We start from the raw sequence: 24,391 nt of genomic DNA, 5'->3' as shown, positions 1-24,391 counted from the left end.
CTTTTTAAGCTGGGACGAGACGGCGGTTAGAGAGTAAAATCAAGGTAAGATCACAGCTAAGCCCTGCAAAGTTCCAAAACGCCTCAGAGAGTAAGGTGAACCGTTGATGTCAACAAAACCAGACGCACAAAGAGTACAAGAAGCACGGCAAGGGAGCAAGAACACACAAAAGACGAATCAGCCAAACTTTAAACGGAGGGTTTTGTTCCATAGAAGCCTCGTTTGCTCAGCGATCCATGAACACAGACTAATTCAAGCTCCAGATCAGAGACAATACTGTACCAACAGCAGCGACATCTTGAGCTGTCACTGCGCATTAGCCAAAGAAGTCGTAAGACGGGCCAAGATGGGTCATTTGACTGAAAACTGCTGCTCCACATGCAGCAATTCTGCTTGAAAAAAGCATAATTCAGACAAACTTGAAAGGAAATAAGTAGAGAAAGTAAAACTGGGACAAGAAAAGAAGTTCAGAGGGATTCAAACTGTAGTTAAGAGTTATTTGTTAGAGCATAAAAACAGCAAACAAAGGAAGTCTGACCACAGGTCAAAGCCATTCCTTTCAGTTTGTCTTTTACACCGTCTTTCTTCCACTTAATGGCTCCTTTATATAGAATCGAAGGTGAAAGTGGGTCACCTCCATAACTCAAGCAGCATCAGCTCCGTCACCCCCAGACTTTCAGCCTTCCCCTGCAGGCCTGCTCATCACCTTCAGCTCCTGCAGTGGAGGCAGGGTGCTCAGATTTGTGACAAATGTGTAAAGCACAGCCTGGTAGACTTAAAGTCTAAACTCATGCAGCTGGAAAGTCGCATGAAAAAAGTTTTCTTAAGCCAAAGAGGTCTGAGGTCACAAATCTGGCATTTATCCGTGCACACAGATGAAGGCTGGGCTCCACTTCATGTGTCCGGCGTCTCTGGCATTTAGACTAGATGTAGATTTATTTACCACAAACAGTTCAGGCGACTTAAGGACACTGGGAGGAAGCAGCTTGTTGCTTAGCCAAGACAAATACAGATCACCTGTGCAGCAGAACAGCAATGTGTCACTAAGTCTCCTAATTCGTCCTAACAGAGGCTGCTGTTGTTGTTTTTTTAAATCTACAACACAAATAGTGACGTTTTTACCTTTCCCATCCTGACAACTTTGTGTTTTCCTCTGTAAGTCATCGGCCGCGGGTCCCAGCAGAGGTTTGGGAGTCCAGAGCGAGTCCGGCTTCTGGTGCACTTTCGACACAGAGAGCAGCCGCCTGCGCAGGCCCCCCTCCGGTCTGCACGGGTTGGAACTGGGGAGGGCCTGAACCTGGAGTTTGTTCCCCATCTCGCATCTGGGCTTGAAGGAGCAAAGAGTTTTGTTCTGGCCAGAGGGGTCCTCATAGCAGGCGCCGTGCCAGCAACTGACCGCCGGCTCCGAGGAGAGGCAGTGCATGTATGTGATCATCCTGGCTAAGAGCTAAACCCCCACCACCTGCCCTCCCCGGCTCTGCACGGGACCCTCAACTCCCCTCCTCCTCCTGCAGCTCCCCTCTCAGGACCCTCAGCTTGAGGTAACAGGATGAAGAGAGGCAAACCTCCCCCCGTACTCTCAAACCTTCAATAGGCTTTGCCCTCTATTACCGAGAAGACAGGGTGGAGGTTTGGTGGTCTGTGCAACCCACACGAGACCCTATCCCCCCCCTCTGTCTCCTCCTACTGTTTTTGTCTTTCCTTTCTCAGGGGAAGGTTGGAATTGATTTGCCTAACAAAGGAGGAATACGCTCAGCTTTCAACTCTTAGATTAAATTCCAGAAAATGTATTTTTTTGTAGCAAAAATCCATTTTCAAAATACCGCATGGCTGTTTTTTTTAAAAAGAAATCCTCAACAGAAGGAGAATCAACAAACCACAGAAAAGTCCCTGAACGCTCCAATAGAGTTAGAGTAAAAAACTGTTTTCCTTTTGACTGTTTTTCTGTCCTCACTGATGACAACTACAAAAAAAAAAAGAAGGCCACGAGCATCTCCTTCAAATCACAAAATCAAAACTTGTGCAAATGAAGCCTTCGCTCCCCTTGCATCCACATGGCTTCTCCTGATGGCTCCACCTCCTTCCCTCCTCTGCACCTAAATGCTGCTTTTCTAATCTGTAAACCCAGATTATCCAGCCCCCTGCCTCTGTTTGAGACAAGACGCAAACCACAGATGGACGCCGGGCTTCAGTGTAAGTTCATCAACTCCATCTGACAAATGTGTTGAAGTTTCAGGAGGTCAGGTGCATCGAGTGTCAGCAGATTAGCTCAGATGACGCAAAGTCAAGATGCATGAAGGATCTGGTCTGATGAAGGTCTGGTGTTGAAAGCTAAAATAGTTTAGGATGAAGAGCCGCAGCACATCTTACCCAAAATATATGGTAGGAAAAAAAAGTATATTTTTAGAATCAAGAAAAATAAAACTTATAAATGTCTCCCTCTAGTGGTGAATCTCATCACTGTCAAAAAGAAAATGCAGAGGGGGGAAGGAAATCTTTTGTCTGTGAAGGTGCACAAGTGAAATGATGCAGAAAAATCTGAACTGCAACCACGGTAGGATTAAGGAAGTGCAAAAACATAATTGAAGTCACACAATCTAATCATCTTTAATCTATTCTTAAAGCGTTCCCAGTGGTCTTTTATTTATGATTGTGCTGTTTTTAGTGAAAGTCAAAAAGCCTGTTTTCTAGAAAATATTTTTTTGCAGAGCAGCAGCAGTTCACTAGAAATTCACCTTCTAGTTGTGGGCGGGACTGCTGGCACAGAGTAAGCCTGCCTACTTCCTATCATCCATTTGTTTACACACTCTCCCGCTACCTCAGAGCCCCAAACCCAACATTACAGGTGCAACGAAAATGGCGGGCAAGTAGATGCATCGGCATGGATCACCATGCATCGGCAACTTTTTCCAACAGCATTTTTTCATCTGCTCCTGATTCATAATAATTTGAATAAATTAATACTCAGAAATGCATTTTCAGTCTTAATTTTCTTTATGCATGTCCTCCATCATCAGAAAAATACCACAAGACAAATAACAAAAATACGATTTTCCTCGAAATCCTGTCTTTAATTTGTTTAGAAGAAAAACGTTCCTTAAGCAAAAGAAAAAAAAGTCACTTGTGCTTAAATGGGAGTGTTGCATAAAACTAAATTAGAGCCAGCACTGTGTTAAAGCTCTAAAGCTGGCATTTCCCTAACAGTTTCAAGCCAAAATAAATGGTGTAAAACTGAAAATCTGGTGGCCTGCTTGCACAAAAAACCTCCTGCAACATTTGGTAACGGCGAGTGGTTATCCTCCCCAAAGCCTCAGCAGGAAACTGCAGAGCAAAATCATCCGTTTCAAACGGTTATCATCATTTCTGCGGCATGGTGAGGCAGCCAACACGCAAGCTGATTAGAAAAACCACAGCGGGTGCAATCCCATGCACAACTCACAAAAAGCAGGGAGAAAAAGTCAGCCAAAAAGACTCTGGCTGCATCCAAAACTGCACTTAACGCTGTTTTGTTGCCCTCAATCCAAAACGGCATAAATTTAGCAGATCATTGAGGTCAGAGCAGAACCAGGCAGAGAGGATCTTCATCATACATTCAGTCCAGTTCTTGTAAATGCCAATTAACAGAGCCTTGCTTTTGCAAACCGGGACACTCTGTGTATGTTTACATAAATAAATGTCCTTGTGTTTAAGAACTAATTAGTGTTTATGCGTGTGTGTGCATCCAAAGGGGGGAAGAGGAAGGCTTCAGCAGAGAAACAATGGTTACCAAGGAGACGAGCAAGTCTGAATGGCCTAAGAAGAGCACCTGCATGCTGAGTTAGTCCTCCGACTGGGGAAGTCATCCACTCGCCTATTGTCCTCTCAGACCCACAACTAAACTTTTCCACACTGGCCTGGGAAACATCTTTTCTACGCGGCATCTTTTCCGTCCACACGCAGAGTGGGACCTCATTAGTGACACAAACATCTTCCCGAAGGTTCTGCAGAAAGCTTTTGTCGTGCAAACCAGTTTTTCAACAAGACAAAGGGTCCGCTGGAGTCCCGGGCGGTCTTTTCAAAGACAACTGGAACTTTAGCATCTATTGTTTACGGATGAAAAGCAAACTCTTGAGGGATTTGATATTTCCATGAGCGTCCCTTCATTTAAGCTCCATACACCCGGTCATTCTGAACTACACGTTTCATCTATTACAGCACTGATAATTGCAGAATTGCATTGAATTGGTTTTAATAATGAGAATCCTATGTTGTAAAAATGGCCAAATCTCTCTAATCTGAAATGTAACCAGTTCATGAAAAGACTTTCTTGATATCAAAGAGCATAAAATACATCTAATCGATGTAACTCCTCCCTCCTGCTCTCCTCAGAGACAGCCTGCCTCGTTTGATGGAAGAGCATCCATCATTACCAGAACCCACCAGGCCAGAGGGCGGGTACCAGGTCAGCAGGTCTCAGACTCTGTAGACTCACAGCTCAGGTGCTTCTGAAGGTCCATCATGCTGAGAGTTCAAACAGGTCAACAAGATGAGGCACTAAAGGAGGAAGCAAGCTCCAATCAGGACTTTTGAGTCCCTAAAGCTCCAGTGAACATACCATTCCTGCTGAAGATTTCAGGAAACATCTGAGCTCATGGCCAGTTATGAAGGCAGTGGGTTTAACTTCAAGATATGAGGAACAGTTTAGACATTTGTTGTTAATTTAAAATGTTTTTTTAATAAACCAATAACAACAATAGCTGTTTAAAAAGGAAAGTAAAAAATGAAAACTGTGATTGTGTAGGACATCAAAAAGCAGCAAATAAAACAAAATCTATGGAAAAATTACTCATTTGGGATTGTATATTTTTAAAAATATATAAATATTTTTGTGTTCTGTGATTTTAAATAAAACTAAAACAATTTTTAAGCTCAGCAAAATTAAAATATTCAAATATCTTCATAAACAGGACTTTAAAAATATGTCTTTAAGTGACTAGAGGCTGAGCAAAACTTTAACTAAATCCAAAAACTGATGAACTCTTTGCAACACTTGTGTGACATAAATCCTAATCTTCACCAACATGTAAGAACTTCTTAAAATCTTGAACCTGTTAAAAAAACAAAAACAATCTTAGCAGCATCGGGGTCTCCGATAATCTGTCCAAACATCTCCTCTGACAGTCGGAGCATCCAAAAAAAAACCCTTATGTAATAAATCCTGTCTCGATCTGGCTCACACGCTCATATGAGGCTTTGCAGAAAAGCTCGGTTTTGGTGATGGAAGCAGGGGACCGAACTGAAATGAGTCTGGACAGAGGAGAGGGGCGGGGGTTCTTCTAATCACAACACGAGTCGACTGAGTGTTCGCTCTGTGATGTGCATGTTTCAGTCGGATGACAGGATGTAACGTGCCGAGTATTTGGGTCAGTGTGTTAAATGTTTCCAAGCTGAAAACAAACACCTAAAGACGTTGTAAACCTTGTGGCATGAAAATGATGAGGTACCACGTTCTTGCAGACATACAACATCTGTTTGAGTTCATTTACCAAATCAGAGTAACTTCATCCAGCAGGAGAAAAAGAAAAAAAATGTTTCACAGGATAAGAAGTCATTTCTGAGATAAAGTTTTAGTTCCGGCACATTTAGATGACTTACTCAGCACCTAAACAAGGTTAAATGACCTCATACTCTGATAAAAACAGCTGTGTTATTCCCAAACTTGCAAAAATGAAAAATATCATTTTGCACAAATGAGAACGCTGAAAGTTGCGACTTCATTTCCAGCTGATCCATAAGGTAGGAGCCAACACATGGCTTCAGCTGTCCGGCTTCAGCAGCTGTTACCTCAACAGAACCGCAGGAAAAGCACCACTCGCCGGAAAGTGAAGTGCTCTGAAGCATTAAGCTGCAAATAATCACCGTTTCCTTGAAGCCGAGGGAGGAGGGATCAAAACAGCAGGCAGAGAAAAGGAGGATCAAAGTCAGTGAACCTGAATGATTTAGACAGAAGACACGAGGAACAAAGGAGGAACTTCTCAAAGTCTCCAAAAATGGAGGGATCACTTTGGAGGAAAGTCTAGAAGAAGCTGCATGAAAGAGATGGAGTTTAACTTTTCTTTGTCTAAGAAAGTCAAGTTCAACCCCCAAACCAATCCACACACACACAGGCTTACCTTTCAGACAAAACATGGCTGTCTGCGTATTTCCACGGTCAAATCCAACTCTTCACTCCCGCTCCTCCACTTCCTCGCGGTCATCTCCCTTAGCTTCCCTCAGATCCTGACCCATGCACTCCTCTCTCCATCTCCCTGTCTCCCCCCAACCTCACACACAAAACAGAGAGGAAAGCCAACACTACAGGAAATCTCCCCAAGCCCCCCCCCCCCCCCTTCCCCTCTGACTCAGTGTCCACCTCCCTCCTTTTAGACTCCTCCCCCTTTCAGCTCTTCATTTCTTCACAAAAACCTTCATTGGGTTCATCTGTGAGTCCTCTTTAGTTGTTTTTTTTTCTGCAGTTTGACACTCATAAATAAAAGTATCCAGCGCAGCATGAGGACCGCAGAGTCAGCAGTCCCCAATGAGACGGGGGCCCCCCAGCACGAGACCCACCCATTGTGCTCTTATCAAATGTAATTGCTTTGATCCTCACAATTCAACCGCGTGTTATCAGACGGGATGACAGGCTGGCCGTGTTCCTGCTTCACCTGCGGAGAGCCGCACAAAGCAGAAACGGCGTGAAGGCAAAAACACACCAGGAATAAATTCATCAAAAAACAAATTCCCCATACATATAACATATGTATGTTGTGAAGAGATTTTGATCCAAACTTGTAGCAAAAAACAGAAGTGATGGACATCAGATGAGGTCACATGACCAATTTGATTCCAAAACTCTGTTGTGTTTCTTGTTTATTTATTCATTTGCATGGGGAAACATTTAACTTCTGGGATGAAGCCTCTTTGAAAATGTAAGAAGCTGGAGCCAGGTGCAGTTAACCATGTAACCACTAGGGGGCTTGCTGAACCTAATGCCTTGTTCACAACTGCGCTTACGGTGGGATCAGAGCAGTCTGCATGGAAAAAATGGAAAAACCTGTACAGAACACCCAGGCGAGCCACATGAAATTTCAAAAAACGTAGGGCGCTCGGTCAGCTTGTAGAACTAATTGTTCAGACAATCAGAATCAAAAAGCCCTAGAGGATACTTAATGAACTGCTGCTGAAGCCATTTTCATTTACCAACCTGCTTCAACATGGAAGTCAAACTCTTGCCCCTTGGTAAGCACCAGCAAATAAAGGCAGACTGCTGAATAAAGATTCATTTTTGAGCCAATGCTGTCACGCAGGAGCAGCACAGGCTGTTGTAACGTGCAAAGCAAGCAGCAGGCATCTGCGGCTGAGCGGAGCGCCATAAAAAAAACACACAACTGGAAATAATTCACAAGTAAAACCACACAAATCCCACACTTAACCAACCTTACCAGAGTATTAAATCCCATCTCTCCAAACCACGTCTTTAACTGGAGGCTACTTTGCTTGTAATGGCTTTAATTTCAACCTTATCCAAAAACCTCCAGGCTCAGGCGCAACACTTTGAGGTCAACCCAAACCGGCACTCTTCAAACCAGAAGGGGGATTTTCTTCACTCATACAATAAAGCAAGTTAGGATTATAGGTACTTACACCTTCTGGGATGAGTTTTATTATAAGTTACTATGAGTATAATTTATTTTACTTCTTAGTGACACTGTTTCTTTTTTTTTTTGTGTGAAGACATCCATGCAAAACCGCTTTCACTCAGTGTGAGATCCTGCCATTTAAACACGTATAATTACCTCAATTATATGATAGAGAGGAAAATTATACACATTTCAGAGCATTTTTGTTGAAATTACTGTTAGCACGTTCATTGTAATGAGCAGTAAAAGTAAATCTCTGCCAGACCTCACACGTTTTTATATTCCTGCTGCAGCTCCATCAGTGCTTTCCATCAAGTGCTTCTGGACACCGTTTGCTCTTAATTTCTATTCAGTTTATGCAGCATCCAATTTCTCATGTGATTTAAGTATTTTACGGGAAAACAAATTTTATCTTCGGATCAAAACATCAACAGAGGCTCTGAATCACTTAAAAGGGGGCCCCCGCATTAGTCACCTATCTAAGAGTTCTTCGGTGCACTGCACATCCTCTGCACGGTGTCATTGTGCGCTCTGTCAGTGAAAGATAAGGACAATGAAACGGGCAGATAAAAGCCAACAAATCTACCCTGTGGACTATAAAAGCCTGCCAGGCCTCTCAGGTGAAACTGGTTTCTCAGTAAAACTAATACAATATGAGAAAAAAAAAATCCCTGATTGGATCTGAGCAGAAAAATGACACCGTCGTACTGTGTGCTGCAGTTTTTAAGCCGCTGGATTGTTGGGTAAACAGTATTGTATCCTATCAAAATAAACCCACTTCCTTTATCCCCTATCAAGCTCCAATCCTGTTCAGCAGGTAGGACCTTTTTTTTCCCCTGTGTCATGTGTCATATTATCGCAAAAAGGGTTTTTACAGAACTAAATTTAGAATCTTTGATGAAAAAACTTAGTATATTATCTGCAGATTTGCTTTTTTTATGTATTTCTATGTTTTGTCTTAATTTATTTTCAAATAATTAGGTTTTTTTAAACATTAAAAAGAGAACATTGATGAGCAAAACCATTTATGCTAAATATTTTAACACATGTGAAGAAATAAAATAAACCTATAAGTAAATGTAAGAATATAAATGTATAAACTTGAAAATTAGTTTAATTCTTTTATGCAGTTGGTTTAACTCTGACAAAGAGTTTTTTTTTCCCTAAAATACAATTAAAATTTTAAAAAATGTTTATAGTTTTTAACATGTATTTTATTTACAAGTCCCATACATTGAAATATTGATAGATTGCTTTTTTGCATTTTATCAATATATACGTGTGGGGAGCCAGTTTAGCTCGTGCTGGTTTGCGGCGCCTTCCGTCCGTGAAACCCAGGTTCGACTCCGGGCTGCTCCCTGTTCCCTTCTCTACCTCTGCCGGTTCCAAGCCCGGTTTGAGAAGGTTGCGTCAGGAAGGGCATCCGGCGTAAAACATTGCCAAATTTACCATGCGACTCGTTCGCTGTGGCGACCCCTGATGGGAGAAGCCGAAAGTGGAAGAAGAGATCAATATATACGTGTGCTGACACAAAACATCTGAATTTTTATTTATTTTAAAGCATTTAGGATACAGTTCAATCAGCTGATTTAGACCAAAAAAAAAAAAACGCTTTCCCAAAAACCACTACAGCATCATTTACACGTAGACAAAACTAGACCTAAAAACTGTCCTAGACATTTATAAAGTTTCTAGTGTGATTCATCATAAAGTTAGCATTTATGCAATGTTAGGTGTGCGTGTGCATTTATGGCGTTTGCTCATGTCCTCGGCATTCTGCCATATCCCCAGATTTCCCTGTCTGGGTTTTAATGAGACCCTGCTGGTTAATACATGTCATCTCTTCCCTTGAGCAAATCATCATCATCTGCTAATCTGGATTTATGCATGGACCACGATGACACGGAGAGCTGTTAGGAGTTGGGAAAGGTCTCCAAAACACCCAAAAAAAAGTCCTGTTAAGCAAGGGTTAAGCCGCGTATGAATCCTCTGGAAAGTCATTCCATTCTTTGTCAAACTTTCAAAACTCTGCACGTTCTTGTTTCGGCTTCTGTTTTACTAAGATGTGCTGAATATTTGGGTCAATTTTCTGCTGCTTTTGCATGTGTGGCTTGTTTCAAATGCCACATTTACATACTGTAGGTCCCTCAAAAAACTCCCAAATATCGACTAAAGCCCACTAATCCTCCAATCTCCCAACTTTCATGTTAACAGAAATCTCGTGCGCCAAAGATTTAAAATCAGTATTGGAGGGTTTTTTTGGGATAAATATGTAATTCAGAAAGAGGCTTTTCCAATGTTCTAATATTTGCATATAAGCATGCAATCAAAATGAGTATCTGAGTATATGAAAAAATTACAAGCTTGCTAATAAAGCTTAATAACATCTCAAACAAATATCCATGTTTTAGGTGAAACCAGAAAATCAAACCACAAGATTTTTATGAAAAGTCAAATCAAGCTAGCAGAGATGACAGCAGTTTTTAAATCCAGACTGTCCTTTACCACATTATTTATTCCTAGTGACCAACAAATGGAAGAGTAAACCATGCTCAGTCATAGTCACGTTCCCATGACGACGGAGTAAAATTAAGTTGGAGTTTGTGGAAAAATTGCAGGTTTTGGATCTCCAGGAGCTTATTTCAGTTCTATATTTACACCCAGGCAGTGAGCGTGTCTGCTTATGTGTCCTCCTCTGCGTCCTGGCATTGCAGGAACGCCAGCGCCAGATGTTATAAATACTTGGGGTTAAAAGAAGAAACTTATAAGATGTTTCCTCTGTGAGCAGAAGTTTATGCGAGCAGAGAATAAAATATACTGACCTGTCTGTGACACAAGAACTGGCTATAAAAAGACACGCAGTGTACAACCAACACAAAAACAATAGGAAATGTCTCTTCATTCATACATTCAGGTCTGCATAAGCAAATCTCCGTGTACATAGGAAAAGTACACTTAAAAATTGTGTTGCCCTACAAAAGCTCTTATAATCAACGATGGATAAAAGTTACAAATGACACAAGCGTTTCACAAAAGTTTGAAAAGATGAGTGACTAAGATAAATATTCCAACTTCTCCAGTGAAACATTTGAATTGCCGTATTTTTCGGACTATAAGTCGCTCCAGAGTATAAGTCGCACCGTTTGCCGAACTATGCAAAAAAACGTGACTTATGCTGCAAAAAATATGGTATATACAACAATATGATGTTGACACACAGAAGCATATAAAGTCTTCATTGTAACTCATTGTGTTACAAAACTAAAGTCTCACTTAAGAAACATTTCAGACGCTCAGATAATTCAAGTTATGTGCTTCCTTATGTTTTTTAGATATGAGCAGTTTTGGAATAAAAAACATTGTTTTCATTCCAGTAAAGCAAAAGCAGATGTAGTTGGAAAATAATTTCTGCGCATATAATCAGTTGAAACTATCGATGCCAGTAAGGGTCAAAGTTAACAAGCCAGTGTTGTTGCCATGGCGTAGCATCTGTATCTTTTTCCATTATCAGCTGAGCAAAGATTACTGATACCACTGATCCAATAAAAGGGGAATTTTCTGGATTAAACAGAGAACAGAATAAAGCAGAGATGTACATCTTACCTAAAGAAAGACGTCCAAATAAATTATGTGATAAAGTTTTCAGTGATAAGACAAGCACACCCTGAGCCTGGCACAGTTTGCATTTGTGCCCGCCTGTGACTTCATAAACAAAGCGGCCTTTGATCGGCTACAATGAGCTTCCGTTGTAGCAAGCAGGAAATCCAGGAACGAGAGGCAATAAAGAAGTTGGAATTTTGCTTGTGCATGTACTGAAGTCCCCTTACAGGATCCATCCCTGTGGTTGATTACAACAGCTTTGTGTGTGTGCAGCTTCTCCTCTCACCCATTTTGTGTTGAGGCTTGTACACCCAGCTATCGTCGTCCCCATCTCTGTCTGAGCCTTCGAGGTGAGCGCTCGAGGGGCTAGGAACGTGAAGCTCGTGTTGGCTCCGGAAGATCCGTCTCCTGTGCTCGGACAGCGAGGACAAGCTGAGCCAGCTGAAAGCCCGCGACAGGCCTGCTGGTCTCTCCCTGTGGAAGGATGCAGATCTCCTGCCTCCTTTCATCCTCGTCCAAGAAAACAGTCCAACACTACCGGACTTTTCAGGGCTTTTTCGGTTTTATCAAAAATCCTCAAACACTACCCCCTTTTGGTGTAGAAATGGAAACTAAGTTTGAAGTTCATAGGAATCCACACATTGGAAGCACTCTTTAAGAATCCAAACATGATCCGAAAAGCTTTTAATCCAACAGAAAGTAAAACTTAGTTATTTTAGTTTCCTTTGCTCCAACATTGCGACAGAAACTCAGCATCAAACGTCCTCAGGTCATCCATGTAAAAATCTAGACTTTAAATCATTTTGGTGTATAGTCAAGTGTGTTTTCCAACGTCAAAAGGTTAACCGTTTAGAATTTAAGTTCTGCTTCTATTCTCCAAATAGAAAAAGTCTTAGCCATGGCACTCCAGCATGTTTACATCCATGCGTGCTCTTGGGTGCCGTTATCCCCACTCGTTGGCTCATGCCGTGACATGCGACCCTACAGTTCCACAGGGTTAAAGGTCCGTGAGATTTCAGGTCATTTCCCTGCCTAATGAAGGCGGTTGCATGCTCCAAAACACACTCACGTGGGCCGAACAGAGAAACTTCCTGGTTAGCTCCTTTGTATTCCACTGCCTCCTGTTTTTTCCTTCCAGCGTTGTTTTTCCACTAAAGAAGTGGAAGAGGCAGCGCCGCTAAAATAAATATTATCAACAGGTGCTGACAGCCAGCTGGAGCAGGTGATCGGAGCAAGAAACGAGCAAGAATGAGGAAGACAAAAACCAAAGCTGCTGTTTTAGAAGAATAAAAGAGAAATGGTTTGTAGGTGAGGATCTCCTTCATTCCCCTTTGGTGGCTCCTCCAGACTGCAAATGTGTGACTACAAGAGTTGTCAATTTGTGCGAGGAGTTCAGGGTTAGAATTACAGCCAACCCTTCAATACTCAGCGCTGAAATTTGAGCCAGCCCATCCCTTCTTCCTTGTTCCATGGCTCTGTTTTCTTATGTTAGCCACGCCTCATTTCCACCTTCCCTCCTTTCTCACCTCCCTCGTTTTTGTTTCCCTCCATGTTAACCCACAGCCCCTCGGGCAGTTTTGCTCCTACCATATTCCCTGTTGACAGTTTGCTCCCCTATGAGTCATGTTTACTCACAAGTTCCCTTTAAAACCTCAAGCTTCGTGTTTACATGACGCAGAAATTCTTCTTAATGTGTAGTAACATCAGTTTTTTTTATCTATTGATTGCACAAGCTAAAACATGTTCAAAAAATCTTAGTGATAAAGGTGCCAAAAAAAAACACATTTATTCATGAATGAGGTGCAGAAAATTATTTAAAGCAAAAAAGTTACCCAGTAGAGTATTTTCTGACAAACTGTAAAAAAAATAATAATAATAATTAGGCAAAATTTCCTAAAATCTGGTTACTGTGGGAAAGTTAGTGCATGGAGGCCCTGCGGTACAACAGCAAAGACTTTACTTAGGTTATTGTGGGGGGTGGAGTTTTCCCACCCAAGTGTAACTGTGAAGGGTGTGTGTGACCACCGAGGTGTGACAAAAAACTGTCTACAGATCCCAGCAAACCCGCTCTCAGATTTCCACCTGCACAGTCTTGATCAAAAATAAATATTTGTCTCTGGCTGTAGATCCATGAATGAAGCCGGATCCCGTATTTGAGTAAACGCAACCGACAAGTTCTTATTTTCTATTTCCTTCCCTTTGCTGAGGATTGTCCTGCTGAAGCTGCAGACATGAACAGAAAGCTGCACATTCATAGGAACATTAACATGATGACACATGAGGACACGGCCCTTTAATAATTAACCTGCACTGCTGTTTATGTCGAGCAAAAACTCAAAGACCCATTGTAAGGAAATAAAAACATTAAAAAAACATGGACGTGAAAGCACAGGGGAAGCTCTAGATGTGGAAATGATTTCATCTCAGAACTTAAGACATTTATCATTAAAAAAGGCAAAAGTGACCCCCCCACCTCATATTCATTTCGTGGTCTGATCCCACAGATAATAATCAATATAAATATTTGGACATCTGCAGCAGAGGTCTACCAAAGCTGGACCACTTTCTACTGCCAACAGTCAGAATATATAAAAAACAAGCATAAAAACTTGACTTTAGTTTTATTTTTTAATTCTCATTTTATAATCAGACCTTCAACTAAATTCAAGTTTTTAAACGTTTAAATGAGGAGCTTTAACTACTAAAGAATGTACTTATCAATGTAAAGTCAAAATCAATAACCTCACTGAATCTTTTATGCAATACGTTTTTATTTTGCTCTCCTAAAATGTAGACTTTTTTTCCAATAGATGTACAACAGGCCTGCACAATAAATTGCACATTTATCGTTATCAAACTGTGCAATACGCATATCACAAATATGACATATTACGGTAGCTTGAAGTATTTAATGAATCAATTAAATCCCTTTATGCATTTGACCAATCGGGTGGACCCCTTTGATATTAGACGCTCACCTCCTATAGACAAGGGTCATTTGGAGTGTAATTTAAGTTATGTTGACTTTTATTTAAATTAAACTGTTGCAGTGAAATGGAAATGATGTATTTAGATGTTTTGCCATTTTCTCATCATCGCAATATTGATCACCAATATCACGAGGTTTCCTCATTTGTGCAGCCCTAATTTAAAACTTTATTCTAGTAAAATATAGACTTTTTTTTTTCTCAGAATCTGATTACTTTTTTATTTTACGACTTTATGTTCATTCATAAACTTTTTCCTTAATGGTGGCCTGAATACCAGATTGTATGTTTAAAAATAGAAATTTAACAAAAAAATTAATAGGAATTCATCTGAAATGTGGATCAAATCAACCCAGTTTCATCAGCCCAAGACAGGTTAGCTGGGGTTTTAAATAAATCATTTTATACTTTTTTTGGATCAAACAAAATACGTATTGGTACATAAATTAACTTCATATCAAGAGCCTGATATTGGTAAGCATCATGATATTTTATATGAGATCTGCAACATTAGAAAACAAAAGAAATTTAGCTAAAAATAGAATTTATAAAGAAAGGAGTAAAAAAAAAAAAAAAGCAGAACATGGCTTTTAAAATAAAATAGTTGCACAGGCAATATACATAATGTATCATATCCTGCTTTTATTTAAAAAAAAAAAAAAAAAGAATTAAATGAACAAGGAAGCTGCAGCCTTTAATCCTGACATGAAGGCTGTTAGCAGGACAGTATGATGGAAGAAAGCATGTTCAGCATAATATTTTCATAGAGATGATCTTGATTTTATCTGCTCGGCTCTAATTGCCAGAGCTTCACGGTGAGAAGATAAAAATACTAAACAAGCTCTAGGTTAGGCATGAGATGCAGGTCAAGAGAACCCGTTTCTGGCATTCATCCCAACGGAGAAGAAAAAGCACAAACCGCCCTAAAACGTCAAAGGCGGAGCTACCTGGTGGTTTAGGCGAAATTACATGAAATCAGAGAAGAATGGGGGGAAATCTGAGGAACAAGACGGACAGGGCATGTAATTTGAAGCTGATTAGTTGACATTAACGATTCAATGACATTTCTCACACAGATGGTGAAAATAAAGAACAAATAAAAAGAGAAAAAACTCAACTGATCATCACGAAAACCACGTAATTCAACTAAGCATGAAAGCTTCATGCTAAATTAAATTTTCTATTTCTGTGTCAAAAATGGCCAGCTCTGATCAGCTCTTGAGCTACCAGTATTTTAAAAGAATTCCCAGTCGTCTTTTAATCATAATTATGCAATTTTTAGCCTAAATAAAAAAAGGTATAGTTTCTAAAGAGTGCCAGTAGTCTATAGAAATTCACCTCTGAGGTTTGATTTTGTCTTGTATGGGTAGTAAAAGAGCTAAAAAAATAAAGAAATGCAAGAATCAATTTCATATCAGTAATTTTATCTTCTGTTTCAAGAGGAAAACAGGTCAAATATTCAGTTAAGATGTTTTTGGTGATAATTTATTAATTTCTTTTTAGTTTAAAACACAATGAAATGTATAAATAAAATAGGATTTTTTACATTATCTGTATGTAATTACAGTAAACTTTTAAGCATAATTATGCCATTTTTAGCCCAAATAAAACGACGCATAGTTTCTAAAGAGTGCCGGTAGTCTATAGAAATTCACCTCTGATGTTTGGGTGGAACCACTGGCTTGTTGAAAAGCAGGGAGCTTGTTTTTTCGATGTCACAATTACGCTCTTTTTCAAACAGCATTTTTCTGCGTCTGATTCGCAAGGATTTATATAAATCGTTTTGAGCTTTATTTTCTTTATGTCCTCCATCTTCAGAAAAATGCCACAAGAAAGGTCATTTTGATAGAAATGGATCTTTACGTTTGATACTGATTACTGAACTATTTTGATTCAGAAATTTTTAACACATTACAGCCTTAATAAAGTTCAAGCAATATTAAATAATTTGGTTTATGTAAAATTTGCTGCCTTTACCAGCCAATGATATTTTTTGGGTATCAAAAGTTGGAATTGAATGAAAACTATTCTTTCCATATGAAATAGTCTTGAGTTTGTGCTTTAAAAATATTGTACTTTATACCCAACCCTAAAACTAAACACCACAAAGTCCCAAAAACCCTCTCCGAGTGGAGATCGGATAACCTGGCAACCCAATCCTACAAGAGAGGCCGACCGCACCTGACACTGATCCAGCCTGACCAGACATGGCGAGCAACCACCTGTAAATCACAAGTAGGTCACAAACACACAGGGGTATAACTGTCCTCCTCACACAGACACTTTGGCGATGTTTGTTCTGTACTGAGCTGCTTCAGGGAGTAACAGACCTTTACGAGGAAGAGGAGGAACTTGTTCCTAGATAGGTAAACGTGTTTTCTATGTGTGTGAATGTCGGCTAAACAAGCAGAAACATGTACTTAGTTTTGTCATTCTTTACTGAAAATGGCACGTTGTGTTCCTGACGGACAACAGCTGCTCAGGAGATGAGAAATGACATTGAGCTGAAACACAACCATATTACCGTGAATAGGTTAGTAAATAGGATAAGTCTTTCATTCGTAATGTGATGGTTCTGATGTAAATAAATTTGGAGAAATGTCCTTAATGACTCTTTCAATTAAACTCTATTGGGAAAAAGGTTTGGCATCATTTCTTCCAGTCATTTATTTGTCCCCATAACTTTCTGAGTAAAATAAATCAACAGTATTTGTGTAATTCTTTTTGAACCACGAGTTCTACATGTGACCTTGCAGTCTCAAACTAAACTTTGAACAATTTTATTTTATTACTTGTGCCACTTGACTTAAGCCACATAAATAATGAGAAACGCAGGTTCGATTGAAAATCCCAGAGGATCCAAAGTATTATTACCACCGATAATTACATCAATTTTAAGGTTTTAAGCACCAGAAAATGAAAACTGTGCTATTTTTCTTGAAACTTGTGAGTATTGATAATGCTATTTTCAAATAACTTGCTGGTTAAGAAAAAACAAAACAATCTCTCAAATTAAAGCACTGTATTTGATTTCAGTAAAAAAAATGTGAAAAATAAAATGCTAAATTACATTAAAGGCAATAAACTCAAAAAATGGATGCCTGTAGTTTCGTCCAAAATAAAGGCAATCGTTTTTTTTAATGTTTTCTTTATTTATGAACATAAATGCACATATGAGCAGTTTCGTTACGAGGGTGTTAACTAAACTTATGATTGTATGAATTATTTATGAATTCCTATAATAAATGTATTGACCAATTATGTTACGAATTATTATATAGACTTTATTTTTCTATTTATTTGACAAGGACAAAGCATATCTGCCAATGCACCTGTTGGGTAAAAGGCTGTTTTTACTCTGTAGTCCCTGGACATGTAGTAAATGCATCTCCCTGAAAAAAAGTGACAAAAAGACAACATAAACATGAATATATAAATTAATATGTGTGAGTTACTCAGTAAGTTCCAAAAGGTTCAGGACACACATACAGCGCCCCCTGCTGATCATGACCTCTCAAGCCTGATTAGAAAACTTTTACCTATTTATTCTGGCTTAATACATTTTTAATTAATTTGTAAATCTGACCATAGCATGAAAATATTTTTTCCAGGTTAGGTATGAAATGGTTACCGTTTGTCTTTGTGCTGTAGTGAGTCACTACAGTCAGAGATTCAAAGGAAAACACAGAGATGAGAGTTATCTGGAAATTGAAAATAGGAGTCATGCCTGTCCCGTGATCAGGTGAAAGCACCTCCTGGAGTGTCACTGCTTACATTAACCCTTTAACTGCCTACTTAACCAAATGATAGAGCACATTTAGAAAACAAATAATTAAAACATTTTGTTTTACTTCCCCAAGGGCAATAAGCAGCAGAAAAAAACAATGTTTTTAATTTATTTTCTCTTGTATGGGTAGTTAAAGAGCTAAAAAATGCAAGAATCAATTTCATATCAATACCTTTATCTTCTTATCTTTATCTAACTCTTCTGTTTTCAAAAGGAAAACAAGTCAAATATTCAATTAAGATGGTTTTGGTAATAATTTTCTTTTTAGTTCAAAACACAACTTTGCAATGAAATGTAGAAAATAAAATAAGATTTTCTACATTATCTGTGTGTAATTACAGCGTTCTGCCACACGGGGGCACAGTCACATCAATGCCTCTTTCCAAAAGTTTTCAAAGCTGCTAACAATTCCTCAGGGCAAGGTTAAATGAGCCAGAAAATGGGTGCATGTGTGTGTCACTTCATTTGTGAGTGCCTGATTTGCTCTGATTGCAGTATATAAACAGATTCGCTGCCTGGAGGAAGGAAAGTTTCAGCGTTAATTGGTGTTTGTACATGAAGAGCGATAGGAGCTCTCGGTCAGTGATAACAAAGCTATTTCAAACATCTGAGGCCTATCTTTGGCCTCAGTGAAGGGTTAGTCCATTTAAAGGAACACAACTCACAAGAGGTGTTGCAGTCATCTGCTCCAATCCCCTGGAGTCAACTCGTCAGGGATCTTCAGCCATGTGCCTTCTTCCAGCATTTGAATTGCTAATATCTCATGTCAAATTGACAGAAAACTGAGTAATAGTTTGCATTATTAGTGTCAGCCAAAAACATGTTGTTAGCCGTGCAATCTTTACCGGTAACTATATGTCAGAGCATGATGGTGTGCAACTTAGAGGGGTTGGATTTGCAAAAAGGAGAAAACAGGAAGCAGATAATTGACCTTAGACCTCAAGCAGCAGCTGATTCAAAAGTGCTTCTGTGTGATCAACATTTGTGCACCAGATATACCCAACATGGGGAAATGGAGCATACATGATTGAGCACCTGAGCCACATCTGGGAAATTGCCTGCATAACAGGCAGCACAACAATGTTTGCAGCCAAGTTTAAAAGACTCTTTAGGTCATTCTACGAGAATAAAAACAGAAAAATAAAAGGAGAACACAGCACTAATCAAAAGGTTAGAAAAGAATTAAAGTTTGACAGAGGAGTGGCCTTGCAGTGTTGAAGAATGGACCGGTAATCCTAGAAGGGCCTTCACTCACACACCCAGCCGGCCTGAGTCCAGCGGCTGAGGCAGAGAAGGGGTGCGGTCGTCGATGCATTCCTGATCAGTCATGCCTGAACACAGGGACTTGAACAGCAGACCTGCAGCCAGATGTGGTCTGTATGTGCGCTTACATGCATTTCCCAACCCGTGCACAGATCATAAAGGTGTGGTGGCAGTGTTGGGTGTGAAGACTGGTGCTTAAGGCACATTTACAATAATAAAACAACTACACCTTTTACCCAGGAGAATTTTTGTTGACTGGAAAAAAGGACCATTTGTCTATGAAGCAAAAATCAAAAACATCAAAAATGTTTCATGATTCAGATTGACTGCCAGTTACTATAGGAGTTCCACAACGTTTTATTCCTGGCCCACACCTATTCAAAAATGAAGAGAGGGGGGATTTTGTTTATTAGATGGGTGACATTAATATTTATTTAATTCCACCAGCATGGGAAAAAGTACTTACAGTTGACCTTTGACAATGTTTTGTTCCAAATAGATCCGTCAGTTTTTGTGTGTGAATTACACAAAATGGGAAATGGCTTTCTTCAGGCTTTAATTAAGTTCATTCAGTCGCCATTTTTTTTCACAGTATGGATGCTGCCATGTTGAAGCCAGAAATTGTCAGTGAGCAGTGATTGGTCATAGTCTGTTTGAGCCATCGTTTCTGTAGCAACCACTCTGACCAATCAGGATTGAGCTTAATGGAAGTCCACACCCGTACCACTTGAAACGTAGGCTCGGGAGAATCTGTCAAACAAATGTTTCGAATTGACGTAAAACCACTTGCTTTCATTAAGCCATCTGATTGGCCAGTTTATGACTTCAATTCCTTACATTACAGGAAAAAAATGATGAGCAGGAACATGTAAGAAAAGAGGTAGCAGAGCAACAATGGTTATTTTGACAACTATGCTGACTAATAGCTGTTTCTTTCTCTATAGAAGTCTATGGGATTTTGGATTCTTAGAGTCTTCTTGTTTGTAATGCGAGGGGCGAGGCGTCACTCAGTCCAGTTCTCATTTACAGTGAATGGTTTTTGGACAGGTTTTTACCAGTGGTTACCACCTTTTACTTAGTCAATGACTTTGCAAACTCCTAATTATCTAGGCGGTTTCATCCACTTCAATAGATTCTTGAAAAACTGGTATGATGAACAACAGCAAAATAAAAGTCACTCAGTATTTCGTTGATATCTCACAGAAGAACCTGTTTATGACAGTTCCTGCATACTGTAAAAGCTGCTTGTGTTGAAGTGGCACGGGCCTGAACCGAATATTGTGGCAACACTTTCGGAGCAAATCCTTGACCAATCAAAGCAGAGGAAGGTTCAGGTGCATAGATACTGGTATGGAAACAATAACACCCTCAAAGTGGGATGTTTTCTGTCTGACCTTCACTTTAGATGCTTAATAGAAGGATGGAAACTAGTCAGTGTGTGTATGTATGTGCATGTAGGCATGATCATGCATGCCTATCCATCTATTTCCTAAACACGCATCGTCATGGTCAGGGTAACAGGGATGCTGGGGCCTATCCAGCTACTTTTGGGCTAAGGCGGAGGACAGCCTGGATGGTTCTCCAGTCCATTGCAATGCCACACAAAAACACACATCGACACTAAAGAGACAATTTCATGCTTTTGGACTGTTGGAGGAAGCCGAAGTGTCCGGGGAAGAGTGTGCAAATATCACACTGGAAGAATCCAGTGGGATTTGAACCACTACATCACCATGCAGCCCTGCTTAGAATGTGTTTTATTAAAATGTGAATCCTTGTTAAGTGACGTAAAAGCAGAAGAACTCATCTAAAATGAACTGTCGTTATTAATTCAGCACAAATTCAAAGACTTTTTGAATGACGGGATACCAGAATCTCCAGTCAGTCCAATTACCGTTTGTTAAGTTTTTGTTGTACTACATAATTTAAGAGTTTCCGATTTCCCTTCTGAACCAAACGGATGCAAAAGCACACAAAAGTAACTTAAGACAAAAGCTTTGATCTTCCGCCAAGACTGGACTCCCGTTTAAGATTTCTGCATAATCCAGGGGATGACAGTTGGACAGTCAGGCAAAAGTTCAGCAAAAAAAAGTTTGGCTCCTGCACTGACAGCCTTTCTGGCAACCCATCTGGCAGAGTGCCTAGCAAACCCCACAGGGGCCGGCCCTCTGCGGTGTGTCTGACAGCACATGTTTACAGCGAACATGCACACAAAAAAAACAAAAAGAAAATCCTCCCTGCAGTGGAGGGAGCGCTGCAGCACATGCAAGTTTACGGTCCAGAGGCGTGACTATTATGTGCTACGTGTTTACATATAACAAGCTTTTTTAACAAGCACACAGGAGGAACCAGAGAGAGGAAAACTCTAATAAAAGGCAGAATGTGTGGAGGAACAGTAGCAGGAGCCTCCAAATGCAGTCTTTGGAGTTTGGGTGGCCCTCGCCCACAATGTGACCATCTGACTGTGGATGTTTTCTTTAGTTTCCGGTCCTGCTTCAACACTGATACAGAAAGGAGTGTAAAAGAATGACAAGGGAAAGAAATGAAGCTGATAGGCAAGGACGTCTGTCACCGTGACAATAGCCAAAACCTTTGGCTTTTTCCACACACCAACACTCAGAGGCCAAACATGTGCCTTATCCTGGACTCATCCTTCTTATGCTGGCTCACATCAAAACATTAAGCTCCTCTCAGTGCTGGACTGAGACCAGCTTTGATTCACCAACGCACATGCTTAATCACGCCTGTTATCTCCTTCCAAAGCACAAGCTTACTTCCCTAGATGCTGATCCAGGAAAACAGCTCCACAATTGAGTCATCTGACTAGATTTAGATTTAAGAGCAGAATTCAGATCCGCGGTTGTTGCACAGACCTGATGACCAGTCAGATGCCAGCTTAGACAAGGAAAACGAAGACCTAGTCATCTGCAAATTGATGCATCAGAATGGAGCGGAGCAGGGAGTTTGCAGATTGTACTTCCAACGTCACAATTACAAGCTTTTTCCAACCACATTTGTTTCTTCTGCTACTGATTTACAACGATTTAATCAAAGAGTAACTGTCCTTTTATATGTCCTCCTTCATCAGAAAAGTGCCACAAGAACGTGTTAAAACCACCGAAAACACCATTCTCATCAGAGTGGGTCTTTAAACACGTCTCGCTTTCAATTCCGCCTTCCTCCATGATCCATCTTCTGTCTTTTCCATCTTCTTCCATTTTTCTTTGTCATCATCTGATCCCCATTTCAATATTTTCCCGTTTCCACACCTCTCTGCTTCACTTTCTCCTCAAACACAGCCTCTCTTTGTGTCTCTCTTAGGGGGAGGAACACAAACTCTGGGCCCACCTCCAATTCAAAGCCAAAGGCCACCAGTTGAGGCCACCCACCCACGGAGCTCCAGCTCAGTTGGGTCTTTCTGGGTTTGTGGCTGCAGGTGTGTTTATGCTGCATATCCAAGTGTCTGAAAAGCCTTTACAGTTTGCACATCGGCATATGATTTTATAAAACACCAAAGCATTAGAAGAACTAAAGCAGTTTAGAAAATTGTCCCTTCTATAAAAACTAAACTGTTAAATTTACCTTCTTTTCATTGAAGTCCTGATTTTGATACTGGTCTTTTCCCCGGTATCTCTCTCTCCTCAAATCATCTTATTTCTGACATTCTTAAGAATCTTTCATTAAAGCTTGACTGTGTGTCTTTCTAACCCCGACTTCAGAAGAAAAAACATTTCTGTTCATCGTTTTACAAGCCCAACTCTGAATTTCATTGGCAGTTTTTATTGGAAATCGTAGTATTTACTTGGTAAACAGAGACATATTTTCTTTAAAAGCCAACATTTCAAACAACAGATGAGGCCATGAAACCAAAGTTCTTCATTTGGGTCGAATTCCTAAAATATTGGAAACTTGTGTTCCAGCTGTGGTTTTCTACAAGCCAATAAAAAACTTTTATAATTCAAGTCTTTGACAGAATAGAAACATTTATGCCATACACCTAAAAAAAAAAACACAACTCAAAATTGAGACAAACTTTTACTAAACTTCCACATCAGAAGGGATGGATGACTGACGTTTTTACCAACTTCTGTTTAATCCAGCGTTCAGTAGTCTCCAGACCTCCAATAAAAGTCTAGTCATAAAACCTGCCGACCCAACTATAGCAGTGACTCACACAGCTCAGTGTTTGGTAAAGCCGTGGTTTGTTCCATGGTGTAAACAGGGTTACCTGTGGGTGTAGTCCACACAGCAGAACTCATCTGGACTACACAGTCACTCATAAGCTCCAGATTCAGATCGTAGCTGCTGCTTCAAAATAAAACGACATACTTTTCAAAATAAATACTTTAAATAGATTTTTTTATTTAGTTTAACTGGAGGAAACTTTTTTAGCGACAAGAAATGATTTCATGCTTTTGTAGTTCTGTGGATTCAACATCTTAAGAGAAACATCCATCCATCCAACAGCCTTGAAATAGTCTTAGCCCAACTTTGCACTATATTCAAGAAAACATAGTATAAAAATGTTAAAGCACATCAATTACTGAACCCAGACCAACATTATTTGCGGGCATACAACTTTGACTTGAAGTCACAAACAGCAGAAACACCTCCCTGAAAGAACTTCTTCTATATGCTTCTCCAGTCAAAGTCAAATATAAAGCTGAATAAATACAAAAAATAATAATATAAAATATATATATATATATATATATATATATATATATATATATATATATATATATATATATATATATATATATATATATATATATATATATATAAAGCTGAATAAATACAAAAAATAATAATTTTATATATATATATATATATATATATATATATATATATATATATATATATATATATATATATAAAAATAAAAAGCTAATTTTACAATAGGTTTTCAATTCATGAGTTATTTCAAAGTCTAAGACATTTAAATTTACCACTCTAAAAAATGCTAACATTAAAATTAATCTCATTTTTTCTCAGTAAAAATATAATAAGTTAACAAGCTCAACAGTAAAGTGAGTGACAAAGTAAACTACACTCAACACCTTCCTGATCTTTTCCTGCACTTCCCAAACCTTTCA

The 24,391-nt window shown here is 39.6% G+C and overlaps 1 protein-coding gene across 6 annotated transcripts in view; it reads right to left on the bottom strand.

Annotated features, from left to right (window-relative positions):
- The window catches only part of nhsl1 (NHS like 1), an 81,798-nt gene that overhangs the window by 33,889 nt on the left and 23,518 nt on the right, over positions 1 to 24,391 (bottom strand). For 2 of the 6 annotated variants that reach the window (XM_023953321.1, XM_023953323.1), the window contains exon 1: positions 11,545 to 12,916. The exons of 2 other annotated variants lie outside the window; for them this stretch is intronic. In XM_023953321.1, coding sequence (XP_023809089.1) covers positions 11,545 to 11,767 — 223 coding nt within the window. In that variant the 5' untranslated portion in view covers positions 11,768 to 12,916. Of the gene's footprint in view, positions 1 to 1,122; positions 1,485 to 6,152; positions 6,291 to 11,544; positions 12,917 to 24,391 lie in introns of those variants that run through there. 2 more of the 6 variants (XM_023953326.1, XM_023953320.1) reach the window with 2 other exon arrangements.

The sequence above is a fragment of the Oryzias latipes genome, chromosome 24 (genome assembly GCF_002234675.1).
Source record: "Oryzias latipes chromosome 24, ASM223467v1".
In the NCBI taxonomy this organism is placed as follows: Eukaryota; Metazoa; Chordata; class Actinopteri; order Beloniformes; family Adrianichthyidae; genus Oryzias; species Oryzias latipes.
This window is presented reverse-complemented; position numbering and strand designations above follow the sequence as displayed.